This window comes from Aplidium turbinatum, chromosome 3 (genome assembly GCF_918807975.1).
Source record: "Aplidium turbinatum chromosome 3, kaAplTurb1.1, whole genome shotgun sequence".
NCBI classification, from domain to species: Eukaryota; Metazoa; Chordata; class Ascidiacea; order Aplousobranchia; family Polyclinidae; genus Aplidium; species Aplidium turbinatum.
The window spans coordinates 13180205-13196148 of NC_137474.1; the positions used below are offsets into that span (position 1 = coordinate 13180205).

General features: G+C 39.6%; 1 protein-coding gene and 1 non-coding gene across 2 annotated transcripts; one reads left to right on the plus strand and one right to left on the minus strand.

Moving 5' to 3' along the window:
• Positions 1 to 5824: 5824 nt before the first annotated feature.
• Positions 5825 to 9416, minus strand: LOC145766563 (zinc finger MYM-type protein 1-like). Its single transcript, XM_082578282.1, has 2 exons — positions 8568 to 9416; positions 5825 to 6325 (listed from the first exon to the last, which is right to left on the minus strand). The coding sequence occupies exons 1-2, from the start codon at positions 9414 to 9416 to the stop codon at positions 5825 to 5827; spliced, it is 1350 nt and encodes a 449-aa protein (XP_082434408.1).
• A 4677-nt stretch (positions 9417 to 14093) lies between these two features.
• On the plus strand, positions 14094 to 14165 carry Trnad-guc (transfer RNA aspartic acid (anticodon GUC)). The gene has a single exon. It is a non-coding gene; the product is annotated as a tRNA-Asp (tRNA).
• The last annotated feature ends 1779 nt before the right edge of the window (positions 14166 to 15944 follow it).

Consider the following 15944-nt stretch of genomic DNA (forward strand, 5'->3'; position numbering starts at 1 on the left):
AAACATTTTATTGGCCCCCTGAACGCAAAAAAATGAAAATATTGTTGTTCTAAAAAAGGGCATATACCCATGAGGGGGCCCATTCAAAATACAAAACTAATACTGTATTCATATAAAAAACAATATTTTATGCAAAATCGACCTGAGCACGCAAATTTAAACATTTTGTCGGGCCTCCCTTAACTCAAAAAATTGAAAATTCTGTAATTTAAAAAAAGGGCCTAGGCTACCCATAAGGGGGCCCCATTCGACATACGGTACTAACATAAAAACAATATTTTATGCAAAATTGTTGAAATCAATCTTTTTATCGCGTGAATTTAGACATTTTGTCGGGCCCCCTTGAACTCACCGGGCCCCGGTGCAATGCACCGGTTGTCCCCCCCTCTTGTGGGCCCTGGTGGCAACTACTAACATTAAGCCACTGTTAATATGATATGTGTCCAACAAAAGACGATTTAAAGTCTCCATCTAATCTGGTCAGTGTTGCCATTTCAAAATTGAAAAAGTTTTTTGTGTTGGTCATAATAAAGAAGTCAACTTCTGTGTACTTTATGTTGACGTATAATAAAAAATGATTTAACTTTGTTCACAATTTCCACGTGTAAATTTGAAAGAAATGTTTGCTTTCTTTTACCCAATTTTAGATGTTTCAAAAGTCTAGAATGTCGGTGTTAAAAAATCTGAACTCTAGCCGACTTTGGTCATGTAAAGTGGTTTATTGCAGCAAATCAACCAGACCAAGACTTGTTTAGGGTCTGAATATGGAGCGGTTTGTCTGACCGCAAAGCTCTAAACTTTTTTGATAGCAGACAACAATATCAAGGTTGCCAGATGGATAAATGGTGCAATAAACATTGACATAATACAGTGAAAGTTAAAACTACTTAGTAACACGAATAAAAACTCCCACATGAACCAGACAAAAATTTGGTAAAAAATGATGCAGTTCAAACTTTATTTTTATTTATTTATTATAAATAAAAAGGATAAAACTAATTGCAAATTTTGCAACTTTTTCAGAACTACTGTAACTAACCTCGGCCTTGGTTGTGACCAGGGGCGCCGGAAGCAGAGGGGCAGGGGGGGCGGCCGCCCCTCCTGCCCTCAATTTTTCTGCAGATGGAGGGGCAGGGGGGCAATGGTGCCCTTTTAAATTTATGTAAGCTACTGTTCATTTTGCAATATAACAATTTCTGCTATTCGCTTTTAGCCTAATTATAATCATTCATTTTTGCCTCAAAATAATATTCACGGCACAAAATTTTTCAACACAGTACAGGCCTTAAAACTCGTTTTTTTTTCGGCAGCCATCGTGGCCTACCAAATGCTCCTTCTCGGCGGCCGAATCTGCGTGCTTGAAGGCCAAAATACAAAATAACGATAGCACAAGTATATAGAATTAAACTTGAAACAATGCAAAAATGATCACTTAGCGTTGTTGAAGTCTGGGCCTGGGCGACGTCCTACAATAGAATCGTTGCACCACGCAATAACTGCTTTTTCGGGATTGTAATCCAGTACTGCAGGACCATCTAACGACACTCGCACGAGTGTCTCCAATGTGGCTGATTTTAAAGAAGTTCGCCACTCCCCTAAAATTCTCTTTAGCAACGAAAAATAACGTTCGACATGTGTTGACGATGACGGCAAGGTAATAAAATAAGTATTTCAATGATGTGAAGGACATTACTAAAAGAAGCATAATTTTTGCAAAATATGATCAAAAAATGTTTTCCCTTCAGATGTTAACTAACCTAGCTCTCCTTGCTAACTAACCTTGTTCTCCTTTCTAATGTCCGACAACATCGAATCGACATAAAAACGACAATATTGCCAGCCGATGTAAATTAACACTTCGGATTAAGACTTTGTTAAAATAAACGTCTGGAATTACAAGCAAGACTTACATCGCTGGTGATCGCAGATAGATATATTCCATCAATAACAAATATTTCTGCACAATGCAACAGTGGCGATTATGACGCGCTGACCTAATTCTGCGTCACTCTTTGATACCGTAGGCTACTACATATTTTCGACAGTTAATCCAAGATCATTCTATTGGGAAATTAAATAATTGGCTAGAAGAGACCGGCGGCCAAACTTGGCCGATTGAGGAGGTAGCACCAGCGGTCATTCAAGCACTACTTAGCGGCCATGGCCGCAGGCTGCTTTAAGACTTGACAGTAGGTTACATCATTATAACATAGCATGATGCCTTTCTTTGTATACCGGACACCTGTAGGCTATCATTACTCAATACATAGTGAGCTGATAGATTAGCATTATTGCTATATCTTATCTTACAACTTAAAACAAATTGGCCTTTTAGTAAACAAAAGTGCCCTTTTTTCGTAATTTTGCCCCCCCAGTCAAAAATCGTTCTGGCGCCCCTGGTTGTGACGTTGCGATTCTACGCAAACTACGTCAACAATTGATAGGCCTAATAGCAACGGTCACTAACTTATTACAGTTATTAGGCCAGCGATCAAGTAGTTAAAAGTAAATGGCAGCAATACCAACTATATACCTTTACCCGGGTAGCTTATAGGCTAGTAATTATTTTTTGCAACATCATTGATCAAAAACTTCATTTTTTTTCAAGTACACAAAAAGTGATCTTGAAAGTGATCTTAATCTTCAAGATCACGATCTTGATCTTCAAGATCACATAGTTTGGTGATCTTGATCTTCAAGATCACCTTTTCTTGGTGATCTTTATCTTGATCTGCAAGATCACCAATACTGGTGATCTTGCCCATCTCTGTGTGTATATAAATACACGTGGAACATGGACCTCATACAATCTTTGAGAAACATGGTGGTTTTATGTATATTGAAAAACACAAATAGCCCAGTTATTTTGTCTTTTTTTTATATCAAAAGTAATTATAATTAAATAAGGTTTATTTATTTGTCCGCGAGATGGCGTATCACACCAATGTTTTTTCAAACTGGAACCAAGAAATCAAGAATACCAACTACCTTTTCGTTTTTGCTGTTGCTTGAGTTGGATGTAAATCTGTGTATATCATGCCTCCCTTCGATCCGACTGCGTTTAGCTACGTTTACCTTCGGGTTACCGGTGGAGAAGTTGGAGCAACTGCATCTTTGGCCCCAAAAATTGGCCCATTAGGTCTCAGCCCAAAGAAGGTTGGAGATGACATTGCTAAGTCCACACAGGACTGGAAGGGTTTGAAAATAACAGTTCAGCTTAAAATCCAAAATAGGCAAGCTAGTGTAACTGTTGTAGCCTACCAACGGCAGCCTCTCTTATCATTCGTGCTTTGAAGGAGCCTTTAGGCATGCATGTATAATAATAATAATTTATTTGCATCAGACAAAGCTGTCCATATCCAAAACAAAACAACAAAATAATACACAAACTGCAAATGCACAAATAACGAACAACAACAACGAAATAACATCAAAAAATAACAAAATAATACACAAACTGCAAATGCACAAAATCTCAATAAATAGGCTAGGCCTATCTACTGTTACAAGTTTACAGACAATGGTACGGTAGCAGTGGCGCGGGAACTATTTTTCTCTAGGGGGGGCTGAAGCTGCCGTAGTGTTGTCAGCTTCTGGGGGGCTTCGCCCCCCAGACCCCCCTTGTGGGGAATACATTTATTATTATTGCCTTTTTTCTTTTATTTGCATCAGACCTATAAGTCCGTATTAATTACCATGCATGCAAAAAGACAACAACAAACAATAACTTACAAGAATAATCACAATAACCAGGTTAACAGATAATGCTGTTGGGTAGAAATGTTAACGAGCAAACTGCGAATGGCACATTTGAAATACGACGATTTGACAAGAGCGTCAGAATTGCAGAGAGCATTTATGCAACAATTTTTGGAAGATTGACATCTACATAAAAAGTTGTAAATAGATTTGCCAAGTAGGCTACTGCATCAAAGGTCAAATTATTTTGTTCAGTTTGAATAGTGCGGGCACTAGCGTAACGAGGTAATCCATGCAACATACGAAAGGCATCGTTGTATGCAACAAGCAAATGATTGATAGACGTACGAGAGAAATTACACCAAAGTTGACATGCATATAAAAAGAAACACAATGCGCCTGAAAGAGCAGGTTTTTGATAGAAATTGTGCAACTCAAGAAGTTAGCCCTTAACTTGTTTCCAACACAATAAAGATGTCTTGTTTGTCTGTTTATGTCATTGTCCTGTTTTAATGTCGAGTTGATATAAACACTCAGGTATTTAATATTATCTTTAAAAGCAACAAGTTGATTTGAAATCATGAGTTTAGGTGGAGATTAGGGTGCCACAGGCGCCCCTCAAAAATTAAAATTGCGTCCGATACACCTGAACTTTTTTTTATATGTGACACTTGGTAAAAAAAGCATATGTGAGAAATTTCAATAAGTTTTGATAAAATTTGGACGTGCAGATTAAGTTTAAAGTTTTTAAAGGTAAATTTTCACAATTTCAATAGTAAAATCCTCTCTAAATCATCAAAACTCAGACATTTCTTCTCAGTTACGGAGTATTTGAACTTCGAACACTTTCTGGTGAACTTACTTACTAATTTACAATCGTACAGACCATGTGTCAATATTGTATATGTTCAACAATTTATGAAAAATGCCTAAAAATATGAGGTTTCATGCATTATAAAAAAGGATCCACGTAAAGAAAATGCCTATTGAGATGAAATTACTACAGCATTTGAAGAATCAAAAGTAAAATCATTAACTAATCGTTTTTGTTTATTGAAAACTTTTTGGTCTTTGAAGATCAAAATCTCAGCTATGTTTGTAAGGAACTTGGACTCAAAAACAAAAATTTGGATCTTTACGCACTAGACTTTGGAGAGACGTCTTACTGGTAGGTGGCTCAATGTTCAAGTACAATTGACACAAATTCAAAAGTTCTAAGTAGTCGTTTCTTAAAAATTTGGATGATTCTGGATAGAGCTTCATCTGATTTATCAGCTCAGACAATTCTTCCCGCTTGCTGGCAAGCAAATCAATTTCCTCGTGCGATTTTGATGTATGAAAACAACCTGATGCGCTATCAGAAAGAGTTTGAAAATTGCTTTTAAAGCGTTGAAATATGGAAATGTTGGGTCCACTGCTGCTTTATATTTTGAGTTCTTCCCAAACATGGGTCAGTATTATCTCCCCAATATGATGCCTGCATGCTGCCCAAAGTAGGCCTTTTCCAACATGATCTTGTATTTGGATACAGGCCGCAGTTTTGTGGCCCGTATTGCTACTTGTGGTGTCAAACACCATTGCAGCAAGACATGCAGTACAGTTCCAATTGTTTAACAATTCCATGCTTGCATTGGCTATTTGCTTTCCTTTTGGATCGGATGTTTGTGCAGGCAAATAAGGAACACCAAGCAGTTTTGAGCCTCCAATACCTGATAGTGATATCGGAAGCCTATCAACTTGCTTATTAGGGTTTGTTAGTGACTCCATCATTTTACTATCCCAATGAATGGTTCCAACTTCAGGGGGTACCCAACCTTTTTTAACCGCTTCAGAAATATTGAAAATCGTTTCAACTCTATACCTTTGAGCCGTCACGTGGTTTAAGTTTACGCGAATAGTTTCACCAGAACAACTCTTGATTAACGAGTGTAGTGTTGCAGATAATGCAGTTGGTGTTATTCTGTTTCGTAAACTTGTGGCCACTAAACCAGGTAATCGTAAAATGTCGTGTGGTACAAATATTGTGGTACCGGTTTTTATAACTCGACGGTGACTCCTTTTACTTCCTGTGGATGTAGAAGGCTCGGCAGTGTTAACTGCAGTCACTTCATCACTGGTATCATCGCTAGAAGAAAGTGAAATGTTGCTTTTGCTGCTTGCTGCTGGATTCAACCTCTTGACGTTTTATTTCTTTTTCTTTCCTTTGCACTTCTGCTTCTTTTCTAGAATGTTTTCGTTTCAACGTCTTACGCAAAGCATTGTCTCTCCCTGCCATTGACCCCTCTCTGGTAGTTTGCATGCTCCACAAAAATTCTTTATCTTCCTCAATTGTCATCTTCTTCATTACATCGCGAGGCCAGAAAGGAAAGGTCAATTGAAGTTTCTTTTTAAATTCCTTAATCCTTTCCGATTGCTTTCCATCACTCCTATGGAAGTATTCGATCTGAATTTTGAAGATAAGACTCATTTCATCTCGAAAAGATTGAATTTTTTGAGCCATTTTTTTTGGATGAATTGTTGGAATATTAGCTTTGTAGTAAAACGTTAAGTTGTCCTTCACTGTCTCGTTTGCTGCATCTACTGATATTTGGATTTTCCTTTTCGTGGTATTTTGAGATTCAAGCTCCTGCTTAAAGGCAAGAAAGCTTGAAATCACTTGATTATAAGTTGGCAGTTTACTTCCATTGATTTTCTGATCATCTTACGTTGAAATAGTAGAAAGAAGAAGATACTGTTTCTAAGCATTCTGAGACTGGCTGTTCATTATTGTAATACTAACCAGACCGATTTGTAAAAGCACTACCGTATCAATTATCATTAGTAGAATAACCTAAAAAACAATACAACCATAGGTTTTGCAACATTATTAGCCTTTCCTGCAAGAAGCGAAGGTAACATAACCCTTTCTTACAGTAGGCTACCTGCCTTATCTTTGCTGTCTACTACTCTCCCAGATTAAGTCACAACTTGCATGGGTTTAATACTAAGCTTTCCTGGGCGCTGCAACACTGATTCAACAGAAGAAGAAATACTAAAGCCATTATTCCAAGACCCTGAGTGAGGTCAAGCCAGCTTTGTTGATTCAATGTTGCAAGATGGTGAATCAATGTAACAGGCGCGGAGCTGTCATGCTTGACCTCAATTGAGATCTTGACATACTGGCACTGGTCTCCTAATCTAATTCTTGAATTTACCTTGTTTCAATGTTGAGAAAAAGATGAGAAATAGCAAAAAAACTAATGTTAAAACTAGGGAAATCCCCTAATTTTACTGTATTTCAGTTTAGACTTTCGTTTTCAATCTGCACATCCAATTTTTGTCCAATCTCAATCAAACTTTGCAAAGTGTCTTAATATGTGAAATGTCACACCAGAAAAAAAGTTCAGGTGATTTCGGCCACATGAGGGCGCCTGTGGCACCCTAGTGGAGATGGTAATTTAAAATTGCGAGGAGAAAGAAGCATTCCAGCAGACTTTGAAGCACACCATTTTATGCTTGACAGCAAAATTTTCACACTCATTTATAAGGTCTTTCAGACTATCTAGGCTGGGGGAAAAGCAACACAGGTCTTCCGCAACTGGTATTCGGTCTCCTCCTGTGTAAAAAACGACGCTAAAACATACACATTGTAAATTGTAACAAATGAAAGAACGGCAGCAACAAAAGCAGCTGTTCAGGAAATTGAAATGAAAACAAACAATATGAAAACGACAGTTTGTGGAAATGAGTTCTCACACGCTTCCGAAGATTGCTTTTCGCTCAGATGTTTTTTCCATGAACTGTGTCATGAGTTCTTTGACATCGACAGTGTCCAAAATGTTTTGGTGGACATGCATCAGCGCAAGATGAGTAAGCCTTTTTTGTGTCATTGAGCTTCTCAACCACGTTTTCAGGCGTCTTAGAGCAGAAAAAGAACGTTCTGATGATGCAGCTGAAACCGGGAGGCAAAGGCAAAGCTCCACGAATTTTCGCGTTTCTTTGAAAAGATCTAGTGGTTGAGGGTTTAGTTGCGATAGTATCTCAGCAACCTTTTGAACGGAGTTTGCGGTTTTTCCACTTACACCATCGCTGAGCAAGGCAAGTTCCGTTTTTAAGCGATCTTTTCTGATGGCATCGGGTAAGCTGATCTCTGTACCGGCATCAGATCTTTCCTCACCGTTTGCACAGCTCAGAAGGGCCTTCTCTCTGTTGGCTGCTGTAAGCAGATCCGCCTGGTCAAATCTTCGATCAAGCTCAGCTTGAACCAAATCAAGGGCCTCGATGTATTGCCGTTTCCACGCTCCTTTTCCCGCAGACGCCAAAGCATCCGATTCCTTTGTGTGTCGAAATCTTGTTGGAGTTTTGCTCACTCGGGGATCCTTTGGCGTCTTTAGGCTATTGGCAGACGCAAAGACGTTCGCTGCTTCCATAAGCTTGGAAACGGATTCATCGTTTCTGAGATTTTTGATCCGTTCGCGGAGAATGGTGATAAATTCCAAAGCTGAAGAAGCAGATATCTTTTTGTTTTGGAGCTGCCTTGCAACGGCTTTTGCAGGCTGAAAAATTTCACAGCTGCAGGTAAGCGCAAAATAAAGCCGCATCGTGCGTGCTTGTTTCACCAAGCCGAATATCTTTGCACGTGCGTCTCCTCTCATTGCACGATCTTCTGTCATGTCGGTCAGACATTGCAACAGGGTAGGGTAGCACTTAACAACACGAGCGAGAGCGTAAGCACGAACGCACCAACGAGTAGGACACAAACCAAGCAAATTGCAGGCAACTTCATCGGAACCAAAAAGCGACATGAATAAAGATTTACGTTTAGACGATTCACGAATTACAACTGCAACACTTTGAACGAAGTTTAAGGCATCAGCAATAAGCCTAACCTCCTTTACAACGTCTTGTAAAATCAAATCGAGAGTATGATTACTGCAGTGAATGTACAACGATTCAGGGCATAATGCTTTAAGCTTGGCCCGAACTCCGTTATAGCAACCTGACATATTTGCTGCACCGTCAAAACAGTAGCCTTGGAGGTGTTCAATCGGTAAATTCAGCCGGGAAAACAAGTCGGTAATACACGAAAACAACGTTTCCGACTTCGAATCGGGCGCATTATAAAAACCAAGAAAAACGTTTTGCAACACAAATTCCGAATCGACATATTGCAGGCAACACGAAAATTGCTCTGCTCCACTGACATCCGTGGTTCCATCTGCAGTAAGACCGTAAAAAGAGCTTCTTTGGGCGGATGAAACAATTTTTCTTTGAACTGCATGGGCAAAGGTTTGCAGTATTTCGTTTTGAATAGTATCCGACATCCAATTGTCCTTTCGCATTAGCCATTGCCTTTGTTCGGGCAAAGAGAACGTTCTTTTTAGCATCAGTTGCCACAAGTTACCATCAAGGTGGCATTTACCCCTGACAGGAATCCCTTGTCTTCCCAAATATTTAAGAGATCGGAACAAGTGCTCCAATACGGATTTGGCCACGTTCTTCTCTCTTGCAGCTGATTCGGACAGCATGGAACTTACTGGAACACCGGAAGCTGCTGCAGAGGCACGTATAGATTCGGCATGCAAACCTGACGTTTCATGGTCTCTAAATTTTTCTAATGCCTTCTTCCACTTATTAAAACCGTTCTCAGCAAACGCAGTGCTGCTTAAACGACGGCTGTAATAGCCGTGTAAGAGACCTGATGTTAGTGCATTTTTGCAAATTCTGCAAAAAGCCATATCTTTTTCTTTGTCTTGGTACAGCCACGAAAATTTCTCCACCCAGGATGACTGAAAGGTAGGCTACGGGTGTAGGCCTTTTTCGAAACCTTGTTGATTGTGGAGCTAGTTTCGCTAGATGAAACACATTCTTCAGCAGGTAACTTTCTTTTTCTAATAATAAACTTGTCCATAGGCTACTGTTGTTGTTGATGATGCAAACACGTGTACTGTAAATATACAGATAAAGTAGGCTACAGCTTGAAATGTAAATATTACAGAATGATGTCCAATAAACAATGGACCGCCGTGCTAGTAGGGAGGTGGCTAGTAGGCTACCGCTATTGCGAGGCAGTGGCGTATCAACGCAATATACCGCCCTTGGATTTTCGCACGAAATACCGCTCCCCTTTATCACCGTCGTAAAAGCTGATTAAAATTCCACATAACAGAAGAATTAAAACACTGTTTGTTTAGTTTTACTGAAAGTCCATAATTCAATACGTCTAGCTTTCATTGAAGAAAATTCAGAAATTATATCGTCAAAAGATAATGTCTCGACTAAATCACTTTCTATAGACAGTAGGATATTGCTAGCGCAGACAGCCTGCTTTCTCTCATAGTCGATCTCAAGTAAGATTTCATCAACTTAATTTTTAAAAAACTCTTTCACAGCTTGCGATAAAACTGCAACAGTGAGGTCACTCATAAAGATGGAGGAATCCCGTCTATCTACCACTGACAGATGGTAACGGTGGAAGTTGACTCGATGACCTCACGGTCCCTACCTGTCTCCTCACGAAAGTGAAATAAAATAAAAACTAATCTATACTTAACTACCAAAGCTAAATTGACTGAACAATGCTACAGTAGGCCTATATAGCTTACATGCCTTACAAGTTACAACTGACATGCTGTCATGACTTTAACAGCATAAGTATCATAATGCCGTCACAAATATCACATAGTGAATTGCAATCTAGAAAAGTTGCAAATTAGTTAGAACAGGGCTACTCAACTGGCGGGCCGCTGTCCGAATCCGGACCTTCTGAGTGTTGATAGTGGACCTCGGGCTTTCGGATTACAGTGGCGTAGCCAGAAAAAATTTTTGGGGGGGGCCAAATATTTGATGAATTGAAGAGAACGACAAAATGTTTGATTTAAGACATCGCCACCTGATGTGCAATGGCGCATCCTGGTGGGTTAAGCAAGGGAAGCAATAAAGCTGGTGGGGGTTAGAGCGTGCCGAAGGCACGCGTATTCTAGGGGGGTCCGGGGGCATGCTCCCCCGGAAATTTTTTGCAAAATTACACTTAAATAATGGATTATAACGCTTTCTGGAAACACTTTCAGGGTAATATTTGTATGAAACTTATTAGCAGATAAACAGCTATTAACTTATTAAAGGTAGCTCTTATCTACACACAAACGGGCAAAAACTGCGGCTAAAATTAGAGAACACAAAAACTCAGCTACACAAAAACCCTACAGAGTAAGCGATTCTGAAATTGCTTCCACAGATTAGTTAAAAGAAGCGTAAATCGCGTAAACTTTGCGCGATTTACGATTTGCAAAATTTATTGGTGTCTTTCTGTGTGTCTAAAACAAGTCCTGGGGGGTGTTAATAGCCAGATGTCTTGGAAAACAATATAAATTTATACAAATTATATTATATTTTCAACAAAGGGTTCAACTTCGGAATCCAAACTTTGAAAATTTGGGGGGGGCCATGGCCCCGTTCGCCCCCCCCTGGCTACGCTTATGTTTCGGAAGAATAACCTTATTGGCATTTGCCACGTTTCTGGGCCTTTTTAAACAGATTTCTACTGGGAGAAAGCATTTTCTTCTGTGATTATCCTAGTAGCTGGGGGCGGGGCTCTCAGGCCCCGACACTTTGTCAAAAATCCTAGAGGAATTACATTTTACCTTAAAAAAATGATTCGTTACTATCATTGATACTTTAACTTTTCAGTGGCGTATCCTGGTTGGTTGAGCAAGGGAAGCAATATAACTCGTGGGGGGTTAGAGCGTGCCGAAGGCACGTGTATTTTAGGGGGGTCCGGGGGCATGCCCCCCCCGGAAATTTTTTGCAAAATTACACTCAAATAATAGATTATAATGCTTAGGAGCAAAATGGTTGGAACGCCTGGTTAATCTAATCAAAAAATAAAGAGCCCAAAATGTAGATACTAAACTCATGTTCAGCAAACAAACGTTTCGAAAACTATACTGTCTTCATCTTCAGTGTTATAAATGTAAACATATATTATAAATGTCAACATTTATAACACTGAAGATGAAGACAGTATAGTTTTCGAAACGTATGTTTGCTGAACATGAGTTTAGTATCTACATTTTGGGCTCTTTATTTTTTGATTAGATTATAATGCTTTCTAGAAACACTTTTAGGGTAATATTTGTATGAAATTTATTAGCAGATAAACAGCTATTAACTTATTAAAGGTAGCTCTTACACACAAACGGGCAAAATATGCTGCTAAAATTAGAGAACACCAAAAACTCAGCTACAGCTACCTACTGCTGAAGTAGCTTAAGCCAGAATTCATTTCAGTCAAGTCAATTCTAGCCTAGACCTCACATATCATGTCTTATGCCAAAGTCTACCCAGCCAAGATAACAGTGTAAAGCCAACATTTGGCTCAAACTTTTGCTTACTAGGCCGATATTATAACCATAACAGCGCCTTAGATTTTCTCATTACCTAGCGTCCTAGCCCACTGACACAATACCCAACAGATCAGAATTGCCAGACTATGAAAAGGTCTTAAAGCCAAAATAATACAAAAAAGGCCAAAACAAGGAACATATTAGACAAAAAGGCCAAATGGATATAGGCCTATTTACCTGATTCTATTAAAAATTATAAAATTTAGGCTACATATATTTTATGACTTGTAGCGGATTTTAATAAACTGTAGCAAAAATAATTCTGAAAGTAGCCCAAAAAATAGCAAATATAAAAAGACTGTAGCGGATGAGTTTTAATCGGCCACATTACGAGTACCGTATAAACAAGTATAGAACATGTATTGAACAATGGTGAATATGGTTTTATCTGGTAAGGTTACGATATTTGAGAAATATTGATTATGCATTTTGAAGAGTTAATTAAAAAAAAAGCCTAATTCGAGGAATTCGTCCAATCTGGCAACTCTGGAAGCAATTTAAATATTGCTTCCATCGATTTGTTAAAAGAAACATAAATCTCGCAAACTGTGCGCTGCTTTTTTTCCTTTCTCTCTCGCTTGTTTCTCCTTATAGCAAAAACGAGAGCAAGGGAAGCGATACAATCTTTGCATCCGTAAGCTTCCAACTTTTTTAAAATTAAAACCGAGCTGAAATGATACGGGGACGTGAGTTAGAAACTGTTCTAATTCGTATTCAGGTAAAGAAATTACGAAATCGTTTTACTTAAAAATATCATCTTCTCTTTTTTCAATTTTGGCAGGGGAAGCAATGCTTCCCTTGCTTCCATTGAGGATACGCCCCTGTAACTTTTGTAGTTGCGTATTAAATAAGTTATTCACTGGACCGCTAAAAGCATTCAATTTGTCACACTGGACTTTTATTAAGATTAGTTGAGTAACCCTGGTTTAGAGGCACAACTTGTGCAATTTTTGGCTTCACATAGATCAGTGTTAACTTAGGTCATGTCTGAGTCTCTTTGAGAATAAAGTAATGTGATTGTCTTTGTTCGTTTAAGCTTTAAAACATCATCACATTTTGCCGCCTTCCAGCAGTGTGCCGCCCCTGGATTTATCCACATAATCCAATGGGTAGCTACGTCACTGCTGCGAGGTACAGCTCCCTGTGATTGACGACTCTTTATTGTGAATGATGAGCGCGACCAAATGTAACTGGAACTCGATTCATTGTAGCAATTATTGTTCGAATAATTTTCTAAAGATATTTTATGTACCTTAAATTGTCAGAATTTTCTAGGGGGGGCTGAAGGAATTATCGAAAATTACAGGGGGGGCTGAATTTGCTCTAGGGGGGGCTGCAGCCCCTTGGGCACCCCTACTTCCCGCGCCCTTGTACGGTAGTGTTGCAAGTTAGAAGAACTGAAAGTAATGAGAACGATAAAAACAATCAGATGACATGGCAGCCATCAAAACTAGATAATAGCATACATAGAATTATTATAATGAAGACGGTAATTTGATATTGCCTCTACCTAGTGATCGATTTCGAGTAATGGGTAGTACCAAATTTAAGTCATAAGTAGAGTAGACAACCGGAAACAGACATTGCAGTCGGCTGCAGCGTGGGTCAGGTGTATGTCGGAAGGCGTACACTGATGCATAGCGCTCAAGTCCGCTTTCCCGCAATGCAGGATAAAGATAAACAAACAAACAAACAAACATATACGATGGCAATCAGACCTCATCTGTCCAGACGTGTAAGTGTCCAGACGCATGCTTTTGAGTGGTGTCGAACCGGCGCCCTTTCGAGTGCCGTACATTGCACCATAATCCAACCAACAGCTATGGCTTAAAATGTATTGTTTTTATCTTTCATTTACTCTGCTTGTGGCGCTATTAAAACAAAATAAATTGACTTGAATTTCTGAACTGAAAGCCATTAACAAAAGCAATGTGAAAAAAGAAATGTCACAAACAAGCCATTATGATACGCGTTCTACAAAATATCAATTTTTAGTTAACTCAGATGTAGTCCTCGTTAGTATAGTGGTGAGTATCCCCGCCTGTCACGCGGGAGACCGGGGTTCGATTCCCCGACGGGGAGATCTTTTTTTTTTTATGACAAAGACGTTCCATGGTTCACAATGTTTCAGTGGAGTAAGCTGTTTTTAGATCCTGTTCCCACTCTGTTTTCGCATTTTCAGATCTGGATCCGGCAATTTGTAGATATCTTATTTTGTAATACGACATAACAATTTCAGCTATTATTAGATTTTAGCCTAATAATAATCTTTCATTTCCGCCTCAAAATAATATTCACGACACAAAATTCTGTATCACAGTAGGTAGCCTAATTGATTGATTGAATCTTTATCCTCGGACTGGGAAAGCTTCTTGAAGAGCTTAATCCTGGCAGTTTCGCATACTTGTATTTTAGAGGCTTTGAATCACTGACACAGGCCCGCAGGAGCGTAGCCAGGAATTTGGAAAGGGGGGGGGGTTTGACAACCCAGCGGCGGGGGGTCTGGGGGGCCTCCCCCAGAAAATTTTGAAAAATTACTTTGAATTTGGTGCATTCTGAGAGCATTTTCAACAAAAATGTGGGTATGAATATTCCTGTAAAATGATGCTGTCCGGTGGCATAGCAAAAGGTTAATATCATGTTTTCTTCGTCATTTTTCGGAAATAAAGCTAAGTCTCTATGTTTTCTTGTTGTTAATTCCTGGCTGAGATGTTTGAATGTTTGGTATTGGCAAAACTCGCTCTTTTAATGCAGTTTTGTATAAAATTAGGCAATTTTTTTTAGACTGAAAGCATCATTCTCAATATCGTGACGTTACACGCGTGCCAAAGGGGGGGTTGTAACCCCCAAAACCCCCCCTTGGCTACGCCACTGCAGGTCTGGTCACCGAGATTGACAGAGTGAAGTTTCTGATTGTTGAAGTCTTGTTGCCGGGGAACTATTCCATCCATTAGATGCCGCTGAATGGAGAGCATTCCTTAACGTGCGTTGCTTAAGCGCACACCCCGAGAGTCGAACCAGCGCCGCTTGATCTTGAATCTTCTTCGTTCCAGAAGTGACGCGCTAACCAATTGAGCTATCGGGGCGGACTACATCATCATAACAGCCTACTACAGCCTACATCATCATAACAGAGCATGATGTCCTCCCGTACCATTATTTTTCGTATGCCGGACACTTGTATCATTACTCGATGATGAGCTGATGGATGAGCATTATTGCAAAACTTATCTTAAAACTTAAAAAAAAGGCCTTTCAGCAACAAAAGTGCCCTTTTTTCATAATCCTGCCTCCCCTCCCCCGCCAGTCAAAAACCGTTCCGGCGCTCCTACGCATGGCAACCATTGTAGAAGGCTATGGAAATCGCAATGTAGCCTTCTAGCCTACTTGACTTTTCAAGAGGAGTCGCTCATAATTTACATTTCTAGTGGCGATGTTTATATATCTTTCTGACGCAAATAAGAATCAAACCGTTAGCGCTAATTAAGAAAAAACTTTACTGCACTTTTCAATGGAAGAAATTGTCCGGGGGGCAATTATCCAGGGGGCAATTGACCGGGGGAAGGTTGTTCGGCGGTAATTGTCCTAGAACACTATGACACAGTAGGCTATTGGAGCAACAACAATCAAATATAAAAACACATGTTATGTTTTGTCATCCAATTTATGCAGTTGATGCATCGGGCAATGTAAATAGTGCTTATTTTTTTGGCAAGGTCGAGTTTGAAGTTACTACCTGGGAGTCACTTTTAGTCGGCACTTTTAGTCGGCAGCAGTGGCCGAAGTCGGCAGCAGTGGCCGAGTAGTTAGCGCGTTGGGCTCGCAGTCGAGAGCCTGCATATTCGACTCCAGCCACCCGCA